Below are 22,970 nucleotides of genomic sequence, written 5' to 3'. Positions count from 1 at the left end.
GTATTACTATCACTATCTCAACTTTCTCCTCTATTATTCACTTCATTACAAAAAGTTTGCACTGAAGTTACTCTAACAGGGAGCAGTAACCACCTAAATGACAACTCTATTAGGTTCTTCTTTGCAACATTTGTCACAGAAGTTGACAGAGAGCCAGGAAAGACTACTGTCACAGCAGCCAAGAGAAAAGAAAATTCAAGAAGAAAGACAAAGTTTGGAGTTTGAGTCCAGCCAGGTTAAATGCCTCAGAAAAGAAAACTCAAAACTATTCAGGGGAATGTAATAGAATCCAGAGTCTCTGTAATGTTATTATTTATAATAGTCAAGATGCAACCTGAAATTACTTGACTTAGAATAAACAGGAAAAGGTGATTCATATTCAAAAGAAAAGGTAATCAAACTTAATATACCGGACCAAACTTAATATACCGGAAATGTTGAAATTACCAGAAAAGGTGTTTAATACACCCATGTTAACTATACTCAAAGATGGAAAGGAAAATATGTCCACAATGAATGAATGGATAGGAAATTTCAGTGGAGAAACAGAGGCTAATAAGAAGAACCATATGGAAATGCTAGAAATGAAAACAGCAATATCCAAAGTAAAAATAAAAATCACTGGATGAAGGAGATACAAGAAAGAGTCAGTGAACTTACAGGTCAATAGTAATTGTACAATCTCAAGTTGAGAGAAAAAAATGCACAAAGCCTCAAGAAATCTGTGGGACAATATAAAAAATGCATGCCCATTTTTTTCAAACAAAAATTAAAGACATGCAAAATACAGGAAAGGGGAAAAACACATTCATAAATAAGGCAATAGAAACTGACTTCTAATTGCCCAGCTGTTAAATTTAGTTGACAAAAATGTCAAAGCAGGCCGGCGCGGTGGCTCACACCTGTAATCCTAGCACTCTGGGAGGCCGAGGTGGGTGGATCGTTTGAGCTCAGGAATTCAAGACCAGCCTGAGCAAAAGCGAGACCCCATCTCTACTAAAAATAGAAAGAAATTAGTCAGACAACTAAAAATATATAGAAAAAATTAGCCGGGTATGGTGGCGCATGCCTGTAGTCCCAGCTACTCAAGAGGCTGAGGCAGAAGGATCGCTTGAGCCCAGGAGGTTGAGGTTGCTGTGAGCTAGGCTGATGCCATGGCACCTTAGCCTGAGCAACAGAGCAAGACTCTGTCTCAAAAAAAAAAATGTCAAAGCAGCTATTACAAAGATGTTCAAGGAATTAAAGGAATATATGATCTCAATAACTATGCAAATATGGGATCTCATCAGAGACAAGGAAGTATAAAAATGTACCAAATGGAAATGTCAGATGTGAAAAATACAATAACCGAAATGAAAAATTTATTATAGGGGCTCAAGAGCAAATTGGAGAGGACAGAGGGAAGAATTAAGGAACTTGGAGATAAATCCAAAAAGACTAAAGAAAAATAAACAGAGCCTCTGAAATCCGTGGGACAGTATCAAAGGGTTCAATGTATGTTTAACTGGAGTTCTAAAAGGAGAGTAGAAAAGTAGAAAAGTTTTTGAAACTATAGTACCTAAAAACTTTCCAAAACTAGTAAAAAAGAAATTATAGTTCTAAGAAGCAAAATGAATCCCAATCCGGATTAAAAACACCCCTAGACATAGCATGGTCAAACTGGTGAAAATCAAAGATAAACAGAGTATCTTGATACATCTAGAGAAAACACAACACATTACATACATGTTGTGAAACAACTGGCTATCCCACAAGAAAAAAATGAACTAACCCCACATCATACACAAAAAAATTAACTTTAAATGGGTTTTAGCATTAAACATAAAAGCTAAAACTATAAAATGCCTATAAGAAAACATAAGAGAAAATCTTTGTAACCTAGGTATAGTCAAAGATTCCTTAGATACTACCAAAAAGGCATAAACTGTAGGGAAAGATATAGAAAATTTTACTTTAGCAAAAGTGAAAACTTCTGCTTTCAAAGGATCACATTAAGATAATGCAAAGACAAGTCACAGACAGGCAGACAATATTTGCCATGCAAATGACTTAGGATGTAAAGAACTCTTAAAAATCAACAATAAGAAAAAAAATCCAATTAGAAACTGGGCAAAAGATGTGGATACCTCACAAAAAGATACAAATGACTCCTAAGCCCATGAAATAAGCAATAAGCTCCTATCATTAGTCATCAATGAAATACAAACTAAAATATCAATGAGATACCATTATACCCTCAATAGAATAAAACTGACCATATTACTGTATGGAACCATCATACACTGCTGGTAGGAATGTAGTATGATATCCCACATTGAAAAAGAATCTGGAAACTTCTTATGAAATTATATGTACACTTACCACGTGATCCAGCACTTCCACTCCAAGGTATTTTTCCAAGAGAATTGGGAAGATGTGTCTGCACAAAATCTTGCACATGAATGTTCATAAATAGCTTATTCATAATAGCCTCAAACTGAAAACAGCCTAAATGTCCATCAACAGATAAACTGACAATTTGTGGTATAGTATATATCTATATAATATACCCATACTTAGTAATAAAAAGGAACGACCTACTGATACACAAAACATGAATGAATTTCAAAAATATTATACTGAGTGAAAGAAGCCAAACACAAAACTGTGCATACTGTATGATTCCATTGATATGAAATACTTGAAAATGCAAAACTAATCTTCAATGCCAGAAAGAATATCGTGGTTGTCTGGAGGTGAGGAAAATTGACCGAGAAGAAGCACAAGGAAATTTTTTGCAGTAATAGAAATAGTCTCATCTTGGTTATGGTGGTAGTTACATGGTTGTATACATTTTTCAAAATTCATCAATCTGTACAACTAAAATGGATGTGTTCTATTGTATGTAGATTATACCTCAATAAGGTTGGCTAATACGTTTAAATAGTTATCTTTGACACAAGTGGAGACACTAAGTCATTCTTTATACTTCTCATAAATAATCATAACCTCACGATTAATTAATTTCCAAGTAACTATAACCTTAGGAACTTAACACCATTTGAATTTACCATATGTGTTCAGATATTATTGTCTGTCCTTCCACCTGCCCCCTGCTCCATTCTAATGTTAGCTCCATGAGGGCAGAAACCTTGGCTGTCATATTCATGACATATATATCCTCAATGCCAAGAAGTGTGCTTGGCCCATGGTAGGGCCTTGATACATATTGGTTGAATTAACGAATAAATGAATTCCTTATATGTTAATATTCATCAGGAATATCTCCAAGGCCTTTATCCACTTTCCCTGGGCAATATTATCTACTTTTATGGCTTCGATTACATCTCCATAAGAATGAGTCTCAAATCTGTGTGTCCTATCTTCTCTTGTGGGTCATCAGACCCATTCCAACTGCACAGGCAACTCCAACTACACACGTTTAAAATGGAACTCATTAACTTCCTCTCTAAGTTTGTTCATCTCCTCTATACTAAAAATAAAACCTTGACCAAAACACCTCACATTCATATTACCCCATTTACTCCTCAAATTGCCTCTGTTTACTTTTTAACACATGAAAATCTAGTCTCCACCCTGATAGGCTAGTGAAAGCATCCCTCTTAGAAGTCAGCACAAAAGATCATTTAATTTTCTCTATTGCACCTTAGACAACTGTATCTTAGCTCCATTCCTCTATGTCCACTAGCTCTATCTAAATTCATCTTTCTTTCCTAGATTTCTGTAAAACCACTCTAACTGATCTTTCTGCTACTAGTCTGTCCCCTTTTTTGTCTAGTTCATCTTTTACATTGTTTACAGAATCATCTTTCTGTAAACCAATTATGTCACTGCCCTTTTAACAATACATAGTGGTCTCTGTCTAATGGCTAAAAATTTTAAACTCCCAACAAAACACACTTCTTTTCAGCCTCTTTGCTAGCCATTCCTACTCTAAATTAAGTAGTTTCTAAAACACCATGCCCTTTTATGTCTTCAGTACTTTGCTTCTTCTGCCAGCAATTCCTTTTCTTTTTATCTACCTTAAAATTCAGTGTGTTCTTTAAAACCTATTTCAAATGTCCACTCTCCTTTGAATTCTTCCCTAATTCCTTCAGTTAGAGCTGTTCATTCCTATTTATGATTCTTCACATCACTACCTACACTTCAAGTTCACATTTATCAGGTTACACATTGATGATGTGGGGCAAGCACTACATGCATTTCATGCAGCATGCTGCAAATATTTATTTCTTTTTAATCAAACTACAGTATAATGTTTGAGTATTGATCTCTGGAGATAGGACTAATTCATGGTAGTGGTTGATCTTCTGTATACTGGTTTTATTTACCTGCCAGTCCCCAACCTGACCATAACTCCTCCCAGGCCCAGTGCTTAGCGCGCTACCCAGCATCTTTAGGTACTTAACGAGTAATTGCCCAGAGTGAATAAAATATGTTCCATTTCCTGTTCTTCAGCTGAATCAATTCCAACATTCCCTTGGGATGGCATTCTACAGCAGATTGACTTCCTATCCATCTAATTCTTCACATATATACTGAAATTACTGAAAACTGCTCATAATGTACTATCTACTATCTACTATCTCTTTTCTTTTAATAAAAGTTTTTCAAACTGGGAACCTGTACTATTTTCTACAATAGTCCTTGTTTTCTCAAATGTTCCATTTTAGGACTTGATTCTGGATTTTTCTTATATTTAAAACAATGAAAATTCTATAGAAAAAAGCAGTTCAAAAGTTTTAGAAATATCCATTTTCTCTGATAGTTAAATCTGCTTTTTGATGTGCCTATGTTAAGATGGCAGAACTTTCTAGAATCTAAAATCTGTCAGGGTTTAAAATCCAGTAAAAGTAAACTACATTACTAATATGATGTTTTACTTATGTAGTCTCAAATGTGTATTTACATATAAAATTTTATCTTAGAATAAAATCCAAAGTCCCTTCCAGCTCAAAGGAGTCAGAATTCTTAAGTTACTCAGTTGTGTATATATATATATATATATAGTTGAGGGCAGAAATAAACTTATTAATGAAATCTATGACTAAAACAAACAAATATCTGGCAGACCATGGGTCACCATTACACATTAGTCCTACTTACAGGGATTGGTCTTCAAACATCATATAATAGTTTGGTTCAAAATAAAGATTTGTAAGCAAAAATGTACCAGGTATGCAATGCCAACTTCACTATCTGATATATAGTGTCAGTCAATAAATGTCAGTTTCCTCCCTTGTTTATCCATATATCTCCTAAATGAAGCATGCCCCTGTTATGCTAGAGCACTTTTTTTGACTGTACAGAAATCTTTTACATGCAATATTCCACATATTGTTCTCTTTCTTAAGAGTTGCCTTGGGTGAGAAGAAAACAATACATATGAAATTTTAGCCACTGTCATTTGTGAGAAAAACCCTCTTTAGATACAGCTGAATCTGCATCTGGAGAGAGGCAAATACTGGAATCATTTCAACATGACTTAGAATGAGTTTAGGTGTAGCTGCCAGCACCTGATGTGTACTACAATTAATTTTATGTCATTAGGTAAAAATCACATCATTGCCAACCTTTTCTAGCAAAAGGAAATATAATCTACCTTTGGATGAAAAATAATTTTTTAAAGACTTGATTTGTAAATAATTCCAAATAGAATTTTCATGTTGAGTTGAAATCTCTTCTGATACAAACAGAAAAAGCTACAGATAGTTCTACTTGGGATGGACACATGACAGCCATTTTTTTCTGCACCATGGTGGCTCATTTCAGATTCACATCAAAGTTTCTGTGGTAAGAACAGCTCTTATGTGTTTGTAAAATACATTTTCTTTGAAATACCTTGTGTCTTACTATATATGTGCTGGTGCATCAAGGCTCAAAATGAATGCTTTTGTCTGTAGTTATATACCACAGTGACTCGGGGTGGGGGGAATCCAGATTAACAGTCCGGTATAGTAGTAATAATGAACTATTATACTCAAGGCCAGCTTGATTCTTACCTGAATTACTGTTACTCATCACAATATGTTTTTATATGCAACAGGGTTTCTTTTTCCAAACATAGTATTTTTCTTTACAGAGTTTAGAATTTCAGCAAAATGAGCTCATCTATAATCTACTGGTTTTTAATGGAAATATAGTTATGTGATATTCAGTTTTCATATCCCTGAGGGTTGGCCAGCATATCAAAGTCTAGAGATAACAGACACAATAGGTCAAACTGCATGAACTTGGACTGCCCATCTGAAGAACAAACCTGAGTTTTAGGGTCACTACAGAAAGGTCAAGCCTTTAGGAAAGCTCAAATACATATCTAATCTTTCCAGGGTTTTTGAAAAGTAGTAGAGGTCAAATTCGAGAGGGATTTTAAAGGAGTAACTGCAAATCAGAGCAGCATCTGCTGACCAAACCCACAAATGTGCTTTGCTCATTGTAGTCTAAGTAATTTCTTATCATTTTATATCATTTGTTTAATAACGTAGATGAAAATCTGGGCTCAGAGGTGACATGGTAGGTTCTGTTTCAAGGACAAATTTTAAATGAAGAAAAAAACATAAAGTTGGCCCTCTGTATCCACAGGTTACATCTCTGTGGATTAAAAATTAAAACAACAATAAAAAATAATATAAATAAAAAAGCAATATATTATAACAATTATTTACATAGCATTTCCACTGTATTACATATTATAAGCAATCCAGAGATGATTTAAAGCATAAGGGAGGATGTGCATAAGTTGTATGTAAATACTATGTCATTTATATTAATATAAGGGATTTGGGCATCCACTAATTTTGGTATCTTTGGGGGGGGCCCTAGAACCAGTCCCCTGGGGATACTGCAGGACAATACTATTTCAAAGTGTGGGTGTATATGTATATGCATGATTTCTTTCTCCATATTCTCCTATTAGAAATCTACAAATTTATATTGATCTTTTAAAAAAATAGATACTTCATTTTAAAAAAAGACACTGCTGAAAATAGCCACTTAGATAATAAATATATGGATTACAAAACATGAGGTATAGGAAAGATGAGACTAAAGAGAAAGGAAAATGGTTTATTCTAAGATTCTCAGGGAGCCCATCCGTCTTCACCCCATCCCCACTGGCCCCATCTCGATATAACCTATACTAAAGTCATGTTGTTAAAAATAAATACCTAAAAGAAGCCTATAACTATAAGAGAAACATTCGATAATCATATTAAACTCCATAAAAGGAGACATATCAGTTGAATGCATTAAGTGTGAATTACATTTGAAAAGAAAGTTTTTAATTTAAGTAGACATTCTCATCTTGCTGGAAATGGCACCAACATACAACTCACAATAATGAAACGCCCCTCTATAAAACATTCTTTGCTTTTGGAAAATTAATTATGGTTTAACTAAAACACCAACTAAGTGCTTCTTTATAATATTTATGTGAGGAAAAAACCCTAGTTTGTCATATTTTACTCTAAAGGTCTCACAAACAACACTGCTCAATGGATGGTGATCACAGGAAGGACACAGAATGGCAAACTGAAATTAAATCCATCTAGAAAGGATAATCTACTAAAATAATTCACTTTCATTTCCAATCTAATCATTTTAATGACTCCTTTAAACAAGGGAACTGGTTATATTTAGCTATAAAAAGAGATTTCTAATATAATTAGTATAGAAAAGCATATTAAAGATGTAAAAACTTAGAATAATATACAGTATAACATAAAACAAAATCTTTTTACTTCAGCTCACATGCACAGCCTTTCAAAAATGTCTTTTCCATAATAATTTTTCTTAAAAAGTTGAATGATTTTGAAACATTTTGGCATTATAATTAAAGAGCATCAAAGTATACAACAAGGAACCCTGAAACACTGCGGTATGATTAGAGTTTTGAAGGAGTTTTTATAAAATGTGTAGAAGTTATGGACACACACAGACTAGGCTGGACAAAGTCTGGGGTTCATAGAACTATTAACAAAAACTTTCTTTTCTACAAAATAATAAATCGGTAAGAACGTTCAAGTTTTAGAAGAAGATAATTAAAACGCACTCAATGAAATTTCAAAGAAACAAGCTTTGTTTGTTTGAACTTCTGATAGAGATCCAAAAGGCTTGATTCTAAAACATGATAAAAATTTTAGGTGAATCCATGCAAAAACAAAAGAACTGCTGAGAACGTACAAGTGTTTAGTCACATTCTGCTCTGTGAAGTCAGCTTTATTATTAACTTTAATTGTATAATAATTTTACTTATTTTGTAGATTTAAACAAAAGGATGTGAGCTTGACACCTACATTCTTGTGAACAAATTAGCATTTTGTAATTTACAAATTCAAATTGAAGACTAGGTAGTTAAAAAAAATTAAAACAATTTCGTTCTCAATACACTCACATGTTTTTGCTTTGTAATACATATAGCTGTCACATATAATTGCTCTGCTAGGCTTAAATCAAATTGCAACGGGCAAGGAAGGCCAAAGAAGGGTTTACACAATATTAATAAGCAATAATATCTGTTCAGTGTGCAATAAAATAAAAAAGTACTAACCTAGAAACACAGAAAAAGAATTTATTGTTTTTAAGTTCCAGAAATAAAAGTAACAGAACAGCACATAATCTGTAACAAGCTGGTCCTATAATTTCTAAACTAGAGTCCAGTTAAAACATTTAAGAAACAGAAACAATCCACATGTTTTTCTACCAGGTAAATATACCTGAGAAAGTTACCTATAAAGAAATAGGCTTTGAAACTCTAAACCACAAAGAACCTTCCACTGCGACATTATGAAGATGGGGCTAGTATGTGACCGGACACTAAGCCATTCCCACAGAGACTGTGTTCACTGCTCAGCTGCAGTTTGTGGTCCATCAGTGACATGATATTTCACATCAATACCAGCTCATTCAACCAAACAAGCACAGTAATGTTTTAAAACTATCTGTTTATATTCATTAGTATGTAAAAATCACAATACACACATTTGGAAATGTTTAACTTGTCCTTAAATAAGATTATATTTTCTCAGCATAAGCTTTTAAAAAAGGTCTAAGCAATCAGCCCAATAATGGGGGAAGCAGACTATATATGGTGGCTAAAGTGAAGATATATTAAAATTATAATTATTGTCATTGCCAAGAACTAACAAATAAGAGCAAATTTAAAAAATTAAGAAGTTCTTCTGGCAGCAGAATTACATCTAATATAATAACATCTCCAAGCAAAAATTAATTCAGAGCCTGAATGCAATTTGTGCTTTGTTTTTATAAAAATGCAGTGTTACTCTCATACATTTCTAAACAAGTAGATTTGTAAATAGCAGTGATTTTCTTTTCATCACAATTTATTTCTAATTCATCTTATGCAGATTATGGATAGAACTAAAAATTACTTAAATTTTTCCAATACTTTAACTGTATGAATCAAGGTCTTTTTTTAAAACAGTGATTTATTGTGATTCTTAAAGTGAACAACAAAAACAAATCTAAAATTGTAACTTTCAATTAAGTGGTTAAAATTTCAGATGACAGAGCCAATAATTGGTAACAGCTTCTTTAATTTCATATCAATAGTCCAATGAAAAACACTAATGGCTACCTGGCAATAGTTTGAAAGAATCAGAAGGGTTCTGTGAAAGGGGTGGGGGGACAAACATGCAAAATACCCCCCAAAACACATGGTCTTCTTTCTCATTTTATAATCTAAACTTGTAAAAATTTTTATAAATACATGATCATTCTACACAATACAGATTTTTCTAGAGCATTTCTAGAGGAAACAACAGTTTTTGGTCTTAAGAAGTAAGACTAAGATGGAAAAGGGATGAAACAGTGAAATCTGAGGGAGCAATACGCTCTTTCTACATACAAGCAAGCTGCAGTTCATCCAGTCAAGTTAGCGGTTACAGTTCAGTACAAGATTTTTCAAGGCAACTAAGAAATCAGGACATAGATACTTCCCCTTCCTATAGTTCACAATTCTTTAAAAAGCTCTGATCTATCCATAAAGGAGTGTGGGGTTTTGTGGGATTTTTCCAAAAGGAAACAAAGAATAAATAGGTGGAAAAAAAAAAAAAGTAAGTCTCCATCCCTAAATTCACATACACAACAAGTTAAACTATAAGCTAATTTTGGACTACCCAGTGAAATAGAATTGTTGATACCATGTGAGGCAGGTGCTATTCTAACTAGTCGGTTCAAAACATGATCCAGTAAAACAAATACACATTGTTATGCCTCAAACAACTAGAAAGCATTTCATTATTCTTCAAATATCATGTTTAATTAACTCCTAAGGTAACATATTTCTAGGATATTGTATCTTAATGGTGTACCTGAATCATTACTAGCAATAGAATGCCAAATTCAAAACTGCTATGAAAGTAAAATCATCATTAGAAAAATTCAACCCTAATGTAAAAAGAGGGGGAACTGAGTGCAAAATACTAACACCAGATGTCTGAAGGCAGATTTTTACTTGTGGAAGACAGAGTGAGGAGATAGATGCACCCAATCAAGACCAAATGGAAGACAGTGCAGAGTATGAAAAATGTTTTTAAAAAAAAGAAGAAAAAGAAGGAGGAAAATGGAGGAGAATCAGGCAGCAAAAGAATTACTGGATAGACCAAAAATAAGAGGAAATGAGGCATGTGCATATGGCTCTCTCTTTTCTGTCCTTTGTGTTCCTAAATAATGTATAATGTAAGTGGCACATAGGCCACACTAGCAGGCAAAATGAGCCTTGTGATGGATAGAGATGAAGGATCTGGGGCTAATGAATTGTCTTGTTTTTCTTTTTGTTTTTGCTTTTAATTCATACCTGAAAGCCTTGAATCCTTGCTAAATATTCCAGTTGTTTTGAAGGTTGTACTGGAGAACAAGGGGGAGTAGGAGAACTTCCTTTTAAACCTATGGCTTCAGCTGTAGGAGATGTTCCATTCATAAGGAGTTCCCTGGCAATTGTAGCTGAACTATTCGATGTAGGAGATATACTGAAGAAAGAGCTTGAAGGTTGGTTCATATCTTTGGGTGACAAATAGCCTAGAGTAGTGCCAGAGATTACTTTGTGGCGGCTGGCTTCCATCTCTTGATAAACATCAGGAGACAAATGAAGAATTCCTTTTGGAGCTATAAATAAAATGAAGGAACACTGTTATTACATTTAAAATAACTGAATAGAAATACGTTATAGCATTATTAACTCAATGGCCTCACTTGGTGTAGTAACACTGCTAATCAAGCATCTTCCTTATATCTGCAGAGGCAATTAATTACACCTTCTATCTAGAGGTGAATAACATGTTTCAATATTCCCAAAATCAGAAGTTAAAAAAAAATCCACAAAAGTGATTTTATTGGAACTTGTGTGTAGTAGGGAAGCTGTGGGAGGGCAGGGAAACTGATATGTGGAAGTACAATGGGGAAGAAGATTGAAACTGCACAGTGTCTTCACCCTGCAATATAATATTTTATATCTCATAAAAGAGGCATGAAACCCTCAACATATGCAGCAATTGAGGCACAGAAGGTAAAATGATCAGTCGAAATTTCTTCAGAGGTACAAATCCATGTAACCAATGATGTAATGGTCTTCTCCTATTCACAAGGATGCTCCACAGACAACTCTAACCCAAGAACACGAAAAAAGTACAGGGCATCTTCTTTCCAACACTAGCAATGTCCCATCTTGCTTAGCTTATTATATAAATAATATCACCAACTATTTGCTCACTACCCAACCTACACTCCTGGCAACCATCTTTGATTAACCCATAACCAAGTAGATACCATGTTGGTCAAACGTCTCTAGAATTTGCCTATTCTATCATGGGGTGGGGAACCTGCGGCCTTGGGGCCGCATTTGGCCTTCTGGATCCTTGAGTGAAGCCTTTTGACCCTGAATCCAAATTATACAGAAGAAATCCTTTTAATAAAGGGATTTGTTCTGTGAAGTTTGGATTTGGTCGAGGGGCCACACTTGGGGATCTGGAAGTCCACATGTGGCCTCGAGGCCGCAGGTTTCCCACCCCTAAATGGCCAGGTTCTGAAATCAAGAGGAGTGAGCCAGGGGCTATGTCATCAGTTGGTGGAGTCCCTTTAACTATCATTTGTCTCAGAGAAGTTTCAAACCATATTTCAAACTGCTTGTTCTAATGTCTTTTGATCATTAAATATTAATAACCCTCAAATCATACTATCTTTTAAAATTATTGATAAGTCACCACTTGTACAGAATGTGCTCTGAGAGACACAACTTAATTCCTTTGCTCTTGCCCCTTCCTCTCCTGCTATTAACTTTCTAAGTCAGCCTTCAGTTTTCTCAACTGGACTCCTGTGATCATCACTGAAAGGTTTCACTGCTGCTCGGCTTCCCAGCGTCCATTCCCCAAAAAGTGTTCTATAACATGGTTTCTAAATAAAAGGGTTCCATGAGAAATAAATTTGGAAAATAATGCAAATTAGATCATATACACCTCTTTGGGGGAATTAAAAAATGCATATTAGCATAGTAAAGTCTCTGAGAAGCCCAGACAGCAGAAATCTACTCAACTTAGTTTAACCCAGGATTTCCCAACTTTATTTTAGATCCAAACCTTTTACAGAACATTAATAACAGCTGACATTTTGGGAAATGCTGGAGGCCAGCCCACTCTCCTCTGAATGAGTACTTTCTAATGACCTGTCTTGGAGTTTGCTGTTACTTTCTTCTTCTTGATCTTGTATACTACTGAACCCTTCTAGTAAATTTTTCAGTTCAGTTATTATATTCTTCAGCTCCATGATTTATGTTTGGTATTTTTTAAAGTTTTCTCTCTCTTTGTTGAAATTCTCATTTTGTTCATGCATTATTCTCCTGACCTCAGTGAGAATTTTCATAAGGATTATTTTCAATTCCCTGTCAAGTAAATCACATATCTCCATTTCATTAGTGTCAGTTTCTGGAAATATATCTCATTCCTTTGCTTAGAAAATATTCCTGTTTCTTCACTGTCCTTGATTCTCTGTGTTGTTGTCTACACAGAAGACAAAAGAACCACCTCTCTTGGTCTTCACGGATTGGCCTCGCACTGGAGAAGACTCTCACCAATCAGCCTGGCCAGAGATTCTGGGGGCCTCTCAAACTTTTATGCTACTCTAACCCACTTTCTTTGTTCTTGGTAGTCCTCAGGCATCTAGAGTATCCCAGTCCCATCAGTACTCTAAGACAAGCAAGACTGAAGCCAATTCTTCAGGTGGCCCCCGAGGTAAGTTTGGTTGTTGGACACAGGATGAACCTCTTCACCTCCCTGGGAAGAAGCTGAGAACTGAAACTTTTCATCTATTAGCTCTGTGCTGGGCTGAGAAGGTGGCTATGATGAGGCCATCTCTGAGTTGCTAGAGTATGCCATGTCCCATCAGCACTCTGAGACAGGCTAGATAGAAGCCAGGACTCTGGGTAGCTGCCAGAAAAGCTGCGGCATTGGATTTATGGTACATGCACCTCTTTCTCTTCCCAAGGAGAAAGAAGCTGGGAGCTGGGGGTAGGGAGATTGTCTCAATTTGTATGGCACTGTGCTGGGGATAGGAATTATGGTATAAGTATAACTCAAATTTCCCTAACAGTTAAGATATGGCTGGTTTTGTGCTCTCCTGGGGTGTAGGAGCTTCTTAATTAGTTTCTGGATTTCTCACAAAGGTAATCTGTCTATGAATTATCATTGAATTGATGTGTTCATGAAGGGAAAGGGGGCCAGGGCTTCCTATTCCATCATCTTGCCAAGGCAAGACCATTCTTTTACTTAAAAGTCCTTCAACAGCTTATTACTTACACTATAGAATCCAAACTCCTTAGGATGACATAGGAAGCCCTTAAAAACATGGATTCTACTTATGTCTCTATCTTCTCTACCAAATTCTTCAGGAAGACCCCAATGCTCTATATTCACATTTCTTCCAATACCCCAGGACTGTCTGATCCCACATCTTTATTTCTATTGCCCAGTTACACGCACACACACACACACACACACACATACACACACACACATATTCATATTCTCTCTCTCTTAGTTAAGCCCTATTGCTATGTTCCAGGCATTGTGCCAACCAATACTTTCCTAACCTCAAGTCATGCTCAGTCTATTAAGGTAGCAAAATGAAAATGGATAATACAATGTGGTAGGGACCTCACTAGAGAGCAGTGGGAATGGGAAAGGAGAAACACTAGAAGCTCAGGGAATGCTTGCTGGAGATGACACTGACAGTCAATTTCAGAGGATGAGGAGAATTTAGCCAAGAAAGAAGAGGACTGAAGACAGACACATGGCAGGAGCAAGGGCAAGAGAGTTTGTGTTCCAGGAAACCTCAGGCCATGCCTTACCACCAGAGCTTGAAGAGGGAGTGGGAATTGCAAAAGTTCAGGTGGAGGCAGGCAGGGACCAAGTTTCAGGGGACTTTATCTTGATGCCATTAAAGCATACAAGTTCTGTAAGTTTTTTAAAAAAACAGTTTAAATAGCTTTTTGGTCCTCAACATCCACAGTTTCTGCATTCGCAGATTCGACCAACAGCAGATATAAAACATTTGATAAAATGAAAAATAAAAAATAACAATGGAATAAGAAATAATGCAAATTTAAAAATCAATACAGTATAACAACTATTTACACAGCATTTACACTGTAGTAGGCATTGTAAGTAATAGAGAGATGATTCAAAATACAGGAGGATGCACATAGGTTATATAAAATACTATGCCATTTTCTATTAGAGACTTGAACATCCATAAATTTTGGTATCTGCGGAGGGTCCCAGAACTGATTTCCCAAGGATACCAAGAGACCACGGTATATCAATCAATTATGTATTTTCTTTATGTCTTTGTGCTAGTTTTCAAATTCCCAGCATTAATAAGTGTTAGTTTTTATAATCAGGAAGGCATTTCCATAATTTTTAAAAGAAAACATATGCATTAGGAAAAATACAGATAGCTCTCACCAGCCAGAGGAACTACTTTCAATCTTTTGCTGTAAAGATATGCTTTTAGTCCTCTTTCATCTCTGCACTTTCTAGTTGTTGTTAGCTTGAAAAAACAAGTTAAAACACAGGAATACCACATGATCCTGTTTTTGTTTACTAAACAATATACTTCTGCTACTCATTTTAAAAGCATAATATTTCATTATATGAACTGTTTCTTTAAACAATTCCATTTTGTTGGACATCTAATTTGTTTCCATGGTTTTGCAATAACACAGTGAGTGATGAACATTCTTGTAATTAAATCCTTGTTCACATGAAAATTTATTTTCTCAAGTTAGAAGCAGAATTGCTAGTTCAAAGGATTTGTATATTAGGTTTTTTGACACTAACAAATTGCCCTCCAAAGAAGTTGTACCAATTTCACACTCCCACAGAAATATATGAAAGTATCTTGTTTCCTATTTTGGTGTTATACATTATTATTAAAAAGTCTTTACCAGTTATCAACAGTGACAGAAAGCAGGTCAGTGGTTGCCTGGGGTGGGGCTAGTAAGAGTGATAGATTGCAAAAGGGCACAAGAAAACTTTTGGAGAGATGGAAACATTCATTTCACAGGTATATAAACATGTCAAAACTGATTAAACTGTAGATATTGTGTGCAGTTTATTATACATCAATTATGCCTCAATAAAACTGCAAAAATTATTTGCCAATTTGATAAATGAAATGTCATATTACTAATTTTTGTTTTTCACTATCTGCATAAATACCATATATAGTTTTTATTTAAAGAATTTAAATGTTATAACTCTAAATTCTATGCTTAATTTAAGAAACACGAAACTTAACAGCATTACTTCTGTATTGTTATTATACAGCAGTAATGCGCTTGCCAATAGCAATATTATAAAGCAACAAAAATGCTCTCTCCACACTCAAGAAAGGCATTACATCACAACATAAGAACTCATACAGAGTTCAGGCTCTCTTATTCTATAGTAAGGCCTGAGTCAACTTTTCTTCGTGAATAAAGAGGATTCCTTTCTACAGAGCTCAACTAATAGACTAGTCATAGAAAGAGTATAAAGACGTGGATTTATGCGGTCAACTAGTGAATGGTTTTCAACTTGCACATCTGTAACAGTGTCCAGATCGGCCATCATTCATTTAGCAACTTCCTGTTGTAAATTTAAGTTGCTTTTCAATAGTAAAAAGACATAAAAGTAGAATCAAAGAGTAATTTAGGATATGCATACTTAAAGACCTTTAACTTACTTTGACAATTAGGTCTCCCAAAATAACTATTCCAATTTATATTTCTATTAGTAGGGTGTGACTAAACCTATTTTCCCAAACTTCTGCCAAAACAGGTTTTAGTTATTCTAAGTAATCATTGCCACCCTACAAGAATTCATTGTTATCTTAATTTACTTTTACTTGGTTACTGCTAAGGATAAACTTTTTCCCACAAAAGCACTTTAACTACCACATTCTCCTCACTTAGGCTTGTAACATCCCTTTCTATTCACCCTTTATCTGAAGCAGTCCTGATCCATTCTCCCATCATCTATCTTTTGTCCCTGATTTTGCTTTTGATACTCCCACCTCGGGACTGCCAGTTTGTAAAAACTGTACACAGCTATACTGCAGACACAACATGGGCACCGTTCTAGTACTTTACTTGCATTATCTTATTTAACCCCCACAACTGTATGAAATGGGAATTATAATTTCCCTATAGCACAGATGGAAAAATGGAAGCACGGGGAGGTTACAAAACTCACTCAAGGTCATATGGATAATAAGTAGCAACACTAGAATTGGATCCAGAATACTTTACCCATTATATTAAATAGGCTCCTAAAAGAACAGATAGGAAATTAATTCAATTTCCAGCCAGTTCCAAACACCTAAGTCTTACTCCAGGAAGTAAACTCAATGCCCAGAGTTTGCCCAGATTAGCTCCAGGGTTGATCCATGTCATCGTGGTTGTTCTAATGATGGCCTTACCAAAATCTCACTAAAATATATGAAGTTCACACATGATTTTAAAGGTCTGAAGTTGCCAGGGCCTATGACATCTTACAAAATGAGAAATGCCAGGCCACTGTGCAAATTTTACATGTTTTTGCTCAGTAGGTCTGTGCTGCTTTCAGATAAGTGTGTGAACCCTCTGGCACATAAAACCTCCTGGAGGAGTTGATGGAGCTCTAGTTTTTACTGGAAAGTTACAGAGCAAGTTATGAATTGGAGATCTCTTAAAAAGTCTTATCATATGTATAGATAAGCAAACTCAGGAAAATTGCCTTTCAATGTTCATTAATGCCATGGCTCTTTCAGAAAGGCTGAAGAACATAAATGTTTATGTATAGCAAGTGGTATCAGGGGATTCAGAACAATAGGGCAAATCAGTATAGCAGGAAGATAAACCATGCTACCACACTGGCCCAAGTGGCTCATGCTAGTCTGTAGGGACTTCTACTTTCTCCGGAAGTCATTGGAATGAAAGTATAGCTATTCCATAATAAAATGAATTTGTCATTTTTTATACCAAAACTTTGAAAAAAATCTTTATATTTCCATAAATCAACTAGAATTTCTGCCATAATAATGTTGGACTACGGATTTGCTTATAAATACTTGAATACAAAATAACATTCAAGCCCACTTCTGCCACAGTGAGTTTTTCACAATAAAAAGTTATAATTAGAAACTCTTAAAAACTGGAAACATAGACTGCCGATTCAAAATAAAAAATGTGAAAAAAAAGTATGAAAAACAATAGCATGATTTATTAGTCTCATAGTAACTTTAAAAAATCATTTACATGAAAACTGGCAGAGTCCAAGTAAGGTCTGTAGTCTAGTTAATTGTATTATACCAGTGTCAATTTCCTGATTTTGGTAATGTATTATAGTTATGTAAGATGTCACCACTGGAAGTAGCTGAGTAATGGGTACATGTAACCTCTTTGTATCATTTTTACAACTTCTTGTTAATTTATCATTACTATACTTTAAAAAGTTTTTAAAAAACCAATGACATGAAAGCATTTTTATACTGCTCTGGGCCTCTCCCTTAGAATACGGACCCTGAAACAGGGTGGTGCCAAAGACACCAAAGTGGGAAGGGCTGGCAGTGGCACTAGTCCTAGATATGGCCCTGAGGATAAGCAGGGCTGACATCAGCAATGCCTGCTCCTTGAGGTCTGCAGCTTTGCCCACCTAATGCACAGACTCTGGCTCCCCAGGCTCTAGCTGTTTGACTTATAGCTACCTGAGAGAAAGGATAGCAGGGTGGGCCTCATTGCTGGGCCTCTGTTCTTCCCTGGGGAAGCCTGAGGCCATGTATTAGGTGAGAGTACATGTGACCCCCAGAAGAAGCCCATTGGACCATCATAGTCAGAGACACACAGAAGTCATCCTTGACATGATCTTTAGCTACTAGGCTTATGTGAGCTTCAGAAATCACCCCTTCCTGAGCCCTATTGTTGGGATCCAATTGAACAGGTGATATTTGTATGGGACGCCACCTCTCCTTTTCCACAGAACTCACTGTCGACCTGGTCTCCTAGCTAAGGCCCTTCGATCCCTAGTTCTGCCCAATCTTTAAGATAAATGTACACTATTTATAGAGTCAAAAATTGATAATGCAAAATTTGAAAGAAACTCTTGTGAAAGTTAAACTAAAGAAAGAAAATGTTGGCTAAGAGTAATACAGTAAGAAAAATCAAACAAACAGGTAAATACTCTGTTAGAGGTTTCTTTTGAAGGTCAGTTTTAGAATCACCTTGAAAGGTAAAGTTAACAAGAAAAGGTAACATTAAAAAAAAGTAATTACTGAACAAATGAACAAAATGATGTATTTTAATGTGCTCCAAAAGCATAACAAATCAGTGGTGAAAATTAACTTTGTTCTTGCCCTTGGAGTTGGATGAAAGCACTGATTTTGTTAATTTGCATGTTTTATTGGTCTTTTTTTGCTACATTTAACATAATGATGTATATGAACAGTTATTAATTTGGTGAATGCTTATGAATAAAATTACTGACAAAGAACTTTTCAGTAAGATATTCAAAGTCTTTTGGTGAGCACGGTACCAAGAGGAAAAAGTGCTTAGTCCAGTCCTGACCCACAAAAAGCAGAACTCTAGGCCATGACACAGCACCTAGAACACCTCCAAGAGATGGGCCCTTGTACACTGGGGTGGGGTGAGGGGGAATACAAAATGGTAAATGATAAATTTTCCTGCAAAAACTAAAAACAAACAACAATAACAGCAATAAAGATTTTTTGAATTATTTTTTAAAGATCATTATGCTTTTGGAAAGCTGTTCTACTACACAAATGTACCTTGGTCAAACAAAGGTGCTAGTCAGAGTTTTCAAACCGAGAGTTGAATTGTTATTTTTTTTTTTTTAAAGAGAAAAATGAAAAGTATATAATGACAAAGGCTATGAACCTGGCTATGGTGAATAAATTCACCATTCATCTTTTTTTTTTTTTGACCTTACACAAATACAATGATTTATACTTTTGTCAGATATTTTCTTTAACAAGAAAATTCTGGAGCTCAAAATGAGTGATACAAATCAAAGAACAGTTCTGGCACAGGAGTGTTTAATAGAGATCCCAGGGCCCCTAAAAGACCCATGAATGGGAGTTAGGAGGTTAATAAAATGTAAACTGTGGGTTATACACATGCTGATGTGTATCTTTCTGGTGAGACAATCTAAAGCTCATGTCAGAAATACAAAGGACTCCAGCCTGGGTGACAGAACTAGACTCTGTCTCTAAATAAACAAACAAACAAAAAAACCAAAGAAACACAAAGGGATTAACAAGCACCATTCCCCCCACAAAAAAAACTTGAGACATATTAAGTAGATTTCTATGGTTAGCAGCAGTTTTCAAATAGGAGACATAGGTTGAAGATGAGGAAAAATTGTAAGAAATAGTTTGACTTTACAAGGGCAGCCCACCTCATATGCGACTCTGACCAAGTACTGTATAAGAGGTTAATTGGGGAGTTCAGGCATTCCTAAGAAGTGCATTCACCATTCATCTTAATAATAAAGAACACTGCACTTAGTTGGCTTATTTAGAAGAAATTTTTTTGAAGGCTCAACATTTTCCAATAAAGAAAACTATGAATATTCCCACTGAGTAAGACAAAGCTGTTGCAGAGAAAATGAGGTTTCAGAGCATCCTGTGAGGATAATGAGTCATCATCGTCAATTATTCATTTATTTAAACGGGGTAAAAATGAAGATCATTCCCAATGGTTATCTTTATTCACAGAAAAACTCCATCAGTTACCATTTCCCTAAAACTATGAAAGAGACTGAACAATGGATTATATACATCTGACATATGACACAAAAGACCTGACCTTTCAGCAGGAAGACAAACACACTGAAGTGGCTACCGCAGCAGTCCCCAGACATCTCAACACAGTGTTCCACTAGGATCCTGACTATCTCTTCCTAGTCAACACCATCAAACAGCTCACAAAACAATAATTATAAGCTAAAATTCACATAGTCATTACTAGATATCAGGCTTGTTCCAAATGCTTTGCATATATTAGCTCAGTAATCCTTACAATGACCTCATGAAGCAGGGATGTGATTATCCCCATTTTATAGTTGAAGGATTCAAGGCTCCAATTATATAACTCCAAGGTTACATAATTGGCTCTACACATAGCCAGTAAGTGCCAGGTGTTGGGACAGGGTACCCAGGCATCTGACTATGGAGTCAGCACATGTGCTTATCTTCCAATAGTAAAATAAACAACAAAACCAAGTACTACTGCTCTTTACATCTATACATTTGAGAGATTCTGTGCATCTGGATTCCTGAAATACTTAAACACTATGATAGAGAAAAGAAACTGTCAAGATACTGAACTCAAAATGAGGTTCTCTTCTCTCTTCATTTCGGACCCATTTTCTAGACTCAATGAACCAGAGTCTCTCCGTGTGTAGTGATAGAAGAGACAGGGATGACGGCCAGGGTAAAGTTACTTTTTTTAAAAAAAAAAGATTCTCATTGTGAAACCACCCTTTGGGAGAGATGTAAAAATAACGTGATTGGCCATTTTCATAATTTTATTTGTGGGAAGCACGTATCTTCAAATATTAGGTCACCATAACACAAAAATTTAAGCACAGCTTTAAGGATGAAAGAATTTAACCAGATAATACTGTCTTTCAATTCTCCTTACATAATCTAATTCTGATTTAATAACTTATTACAAATTAGTCTACATATTACTCAGAAACTTATCAAAGATTCCACAATATTATTAATAAAAAAATATCAATTTGGAAATGTATAAATATTAAATACTTATCCAATTTTAAAATCGCCTTCTAAAAACAACAAATTCATTTTTTTAGGACCAGAAAAGGAACAGCCTAGCAAGACAAAATTTAGACAAACCCACTTATTCCAGCCAATAAACATAAAAACCTGTTCTCCCACTCTTACCGATGGCACCAAAGGTTAAGCGAGGGCTTTCACACTTGCACAGCTGTAATGAAGCTTCCCACCTTCCCTGACATGGCAGAGCCACAGAAAGCTGAGTAGGGAGCTGGGACTTGAATCCTCACACTGTGGTATCAGTGGGGACCACATAAAGAGTCTGAACTTCTACCCCTACTTGGCAATAATGAGATGCCCTTCCCATCCAAATTATATATGGTGTCAGGAAAGAAACAGAAGAGAGTCACGATTAGCAGGAATAAGGTCACCCCACTACAGTGTCAGTGAAGACCACGTGGGGGCCAGAATTCCCACACCATCCAGGGTTGAGAGTAGGGGAGAGGATATGGCTATAATAGGGCAACATGAGAGATCATTGTGGTGACAGAACTGTTCTGCATCTTGTCTGTATTAATAGCTTAGTTGTTATTATACTACAGTCTTGCAAGATGTTACCATAGATAAATCAGGCAAAGGTACACGGGATCTCTCTGTATTAATTCTCACAACCACATTTGAAAGTACAATTTTCTCAAAATAAAAAATTTAATAAAAAAGAAGTCTGAGGTAACATCAGCAAGATGGCAGAACAGGAAGTTCCAGCCCTCATTCCCTCACAGATGCATTGATTTAACAATAATATACAGACCAAAATACCTCTTTGAAAATTCCAGAATCCAGTTAAGAAGCTGCAGTAACCCAGATGAGCACAAAGCCAATAACAGCCACATTGAAATAGGAAGAACAATTTCACTTTACCTACAACAGCCCCTCCCCCAGGTGGGCACAGCTCAGTGCCAGAAGAAAACATTCCAGATCACAACTTCTCCCTCAGGGTAAAGACGAGAGGAGTGTAGGTGCAACATTCTGGATTCTCAGAGGGCTGCCCAAAGGGCTGGTTTTTGTCTCACCTCGCTTGGAGTGCTGACAGAACCAGCACAATTTGGATACCTAGAGCTACTGCAAACAAAGAAGAGCAGGGGACAGTTTGCTGTGGATGGTACACCTCAGTGGGATCAAGAGAAGGCACACAACTTGAGGCTTCTCCCTTAGAAGGGAGGGAAAGGAATGAAATGTGCATCTAGCATGCTGGCCCTTCTGAAGATTGCCAAAGGGACTGGTATCTGTTTATCCTGAACTGGAGTGCTGAAGAGGAGCCAGCATACTTTGGATGCCTGGTTGGCCACTGAGGATGGGGGAAAGCAGGAGAGCTTGCTGCTATAGAACCAGAAAATCTGCAATGCTGCAGACAGAGACCAAAGAAAGCAAGAAATTACAAGCTCCTGAAAAAGAAACCAGCAAGCCTCACTAATTAAGAAATTATACACACATGCCCAGAGAAGTCAAATTCTCTCAAAAAAAAAAAAAAGGTTTTGGGGGTGTCTAGAATCTTAGCCAGGCTGATTGGTGAGGGTCTTTCCTTGTATGAAGCCAGTCCATAAAGACTGGAAGAGGTGGCTATTTTTTTCAAATGTATGGCTCCCAACACAAAGTTATGAGATACATAAAGAAACAGGGAAACA

General features: G+C 35.9%; 1 protein-coding gene across 1 annotated transcript in view; it reads right to left on the bottom strand.

The window, feature by feature from the left end:
* Positions 1 to 22,970, bottom strand: part of STAU2 (staufen double-stranded RNA binding protein 2) — a 334,306-nt gene that overhangs the window by 118,761 nt on the left and 192,575 nt on the right. Inside the window, exon 10 of the mRNA XM_012663103.1 lies at positions 10,817 to 11,124. Within this exon, the coding sequence (XP_012518557.1) occupies positions 10,817 to 11,124 (308 nt within the window). The remainder of the gene's footprint in view (positions 1 to 10,816; positions 11,125 to 22,970) is intronic.

Source organism: Propithecus coquereli, unplaced genomic scaffold (assembly GCF_000956105.1).
Source record: "Propithecus coquereli isolate 6110/MARCELLA unplaced genomic scaffold, Pcoq_1.0 Scaffold8, whole genome shotgun sequence".
In the NCBI taxonomy this organism is placed as follows: domain Eukaryota; kingdom Metazoa; phylum Chordata; class Mammalia; order Primates; family Indriidae; genus Propithecus; species Propithecus coquereli.
The sequence above is the reverse complement of the archived record's forward strand: the minus strand, read 5'-3'. Positions and strand labels throughout refer to the sequence as shown.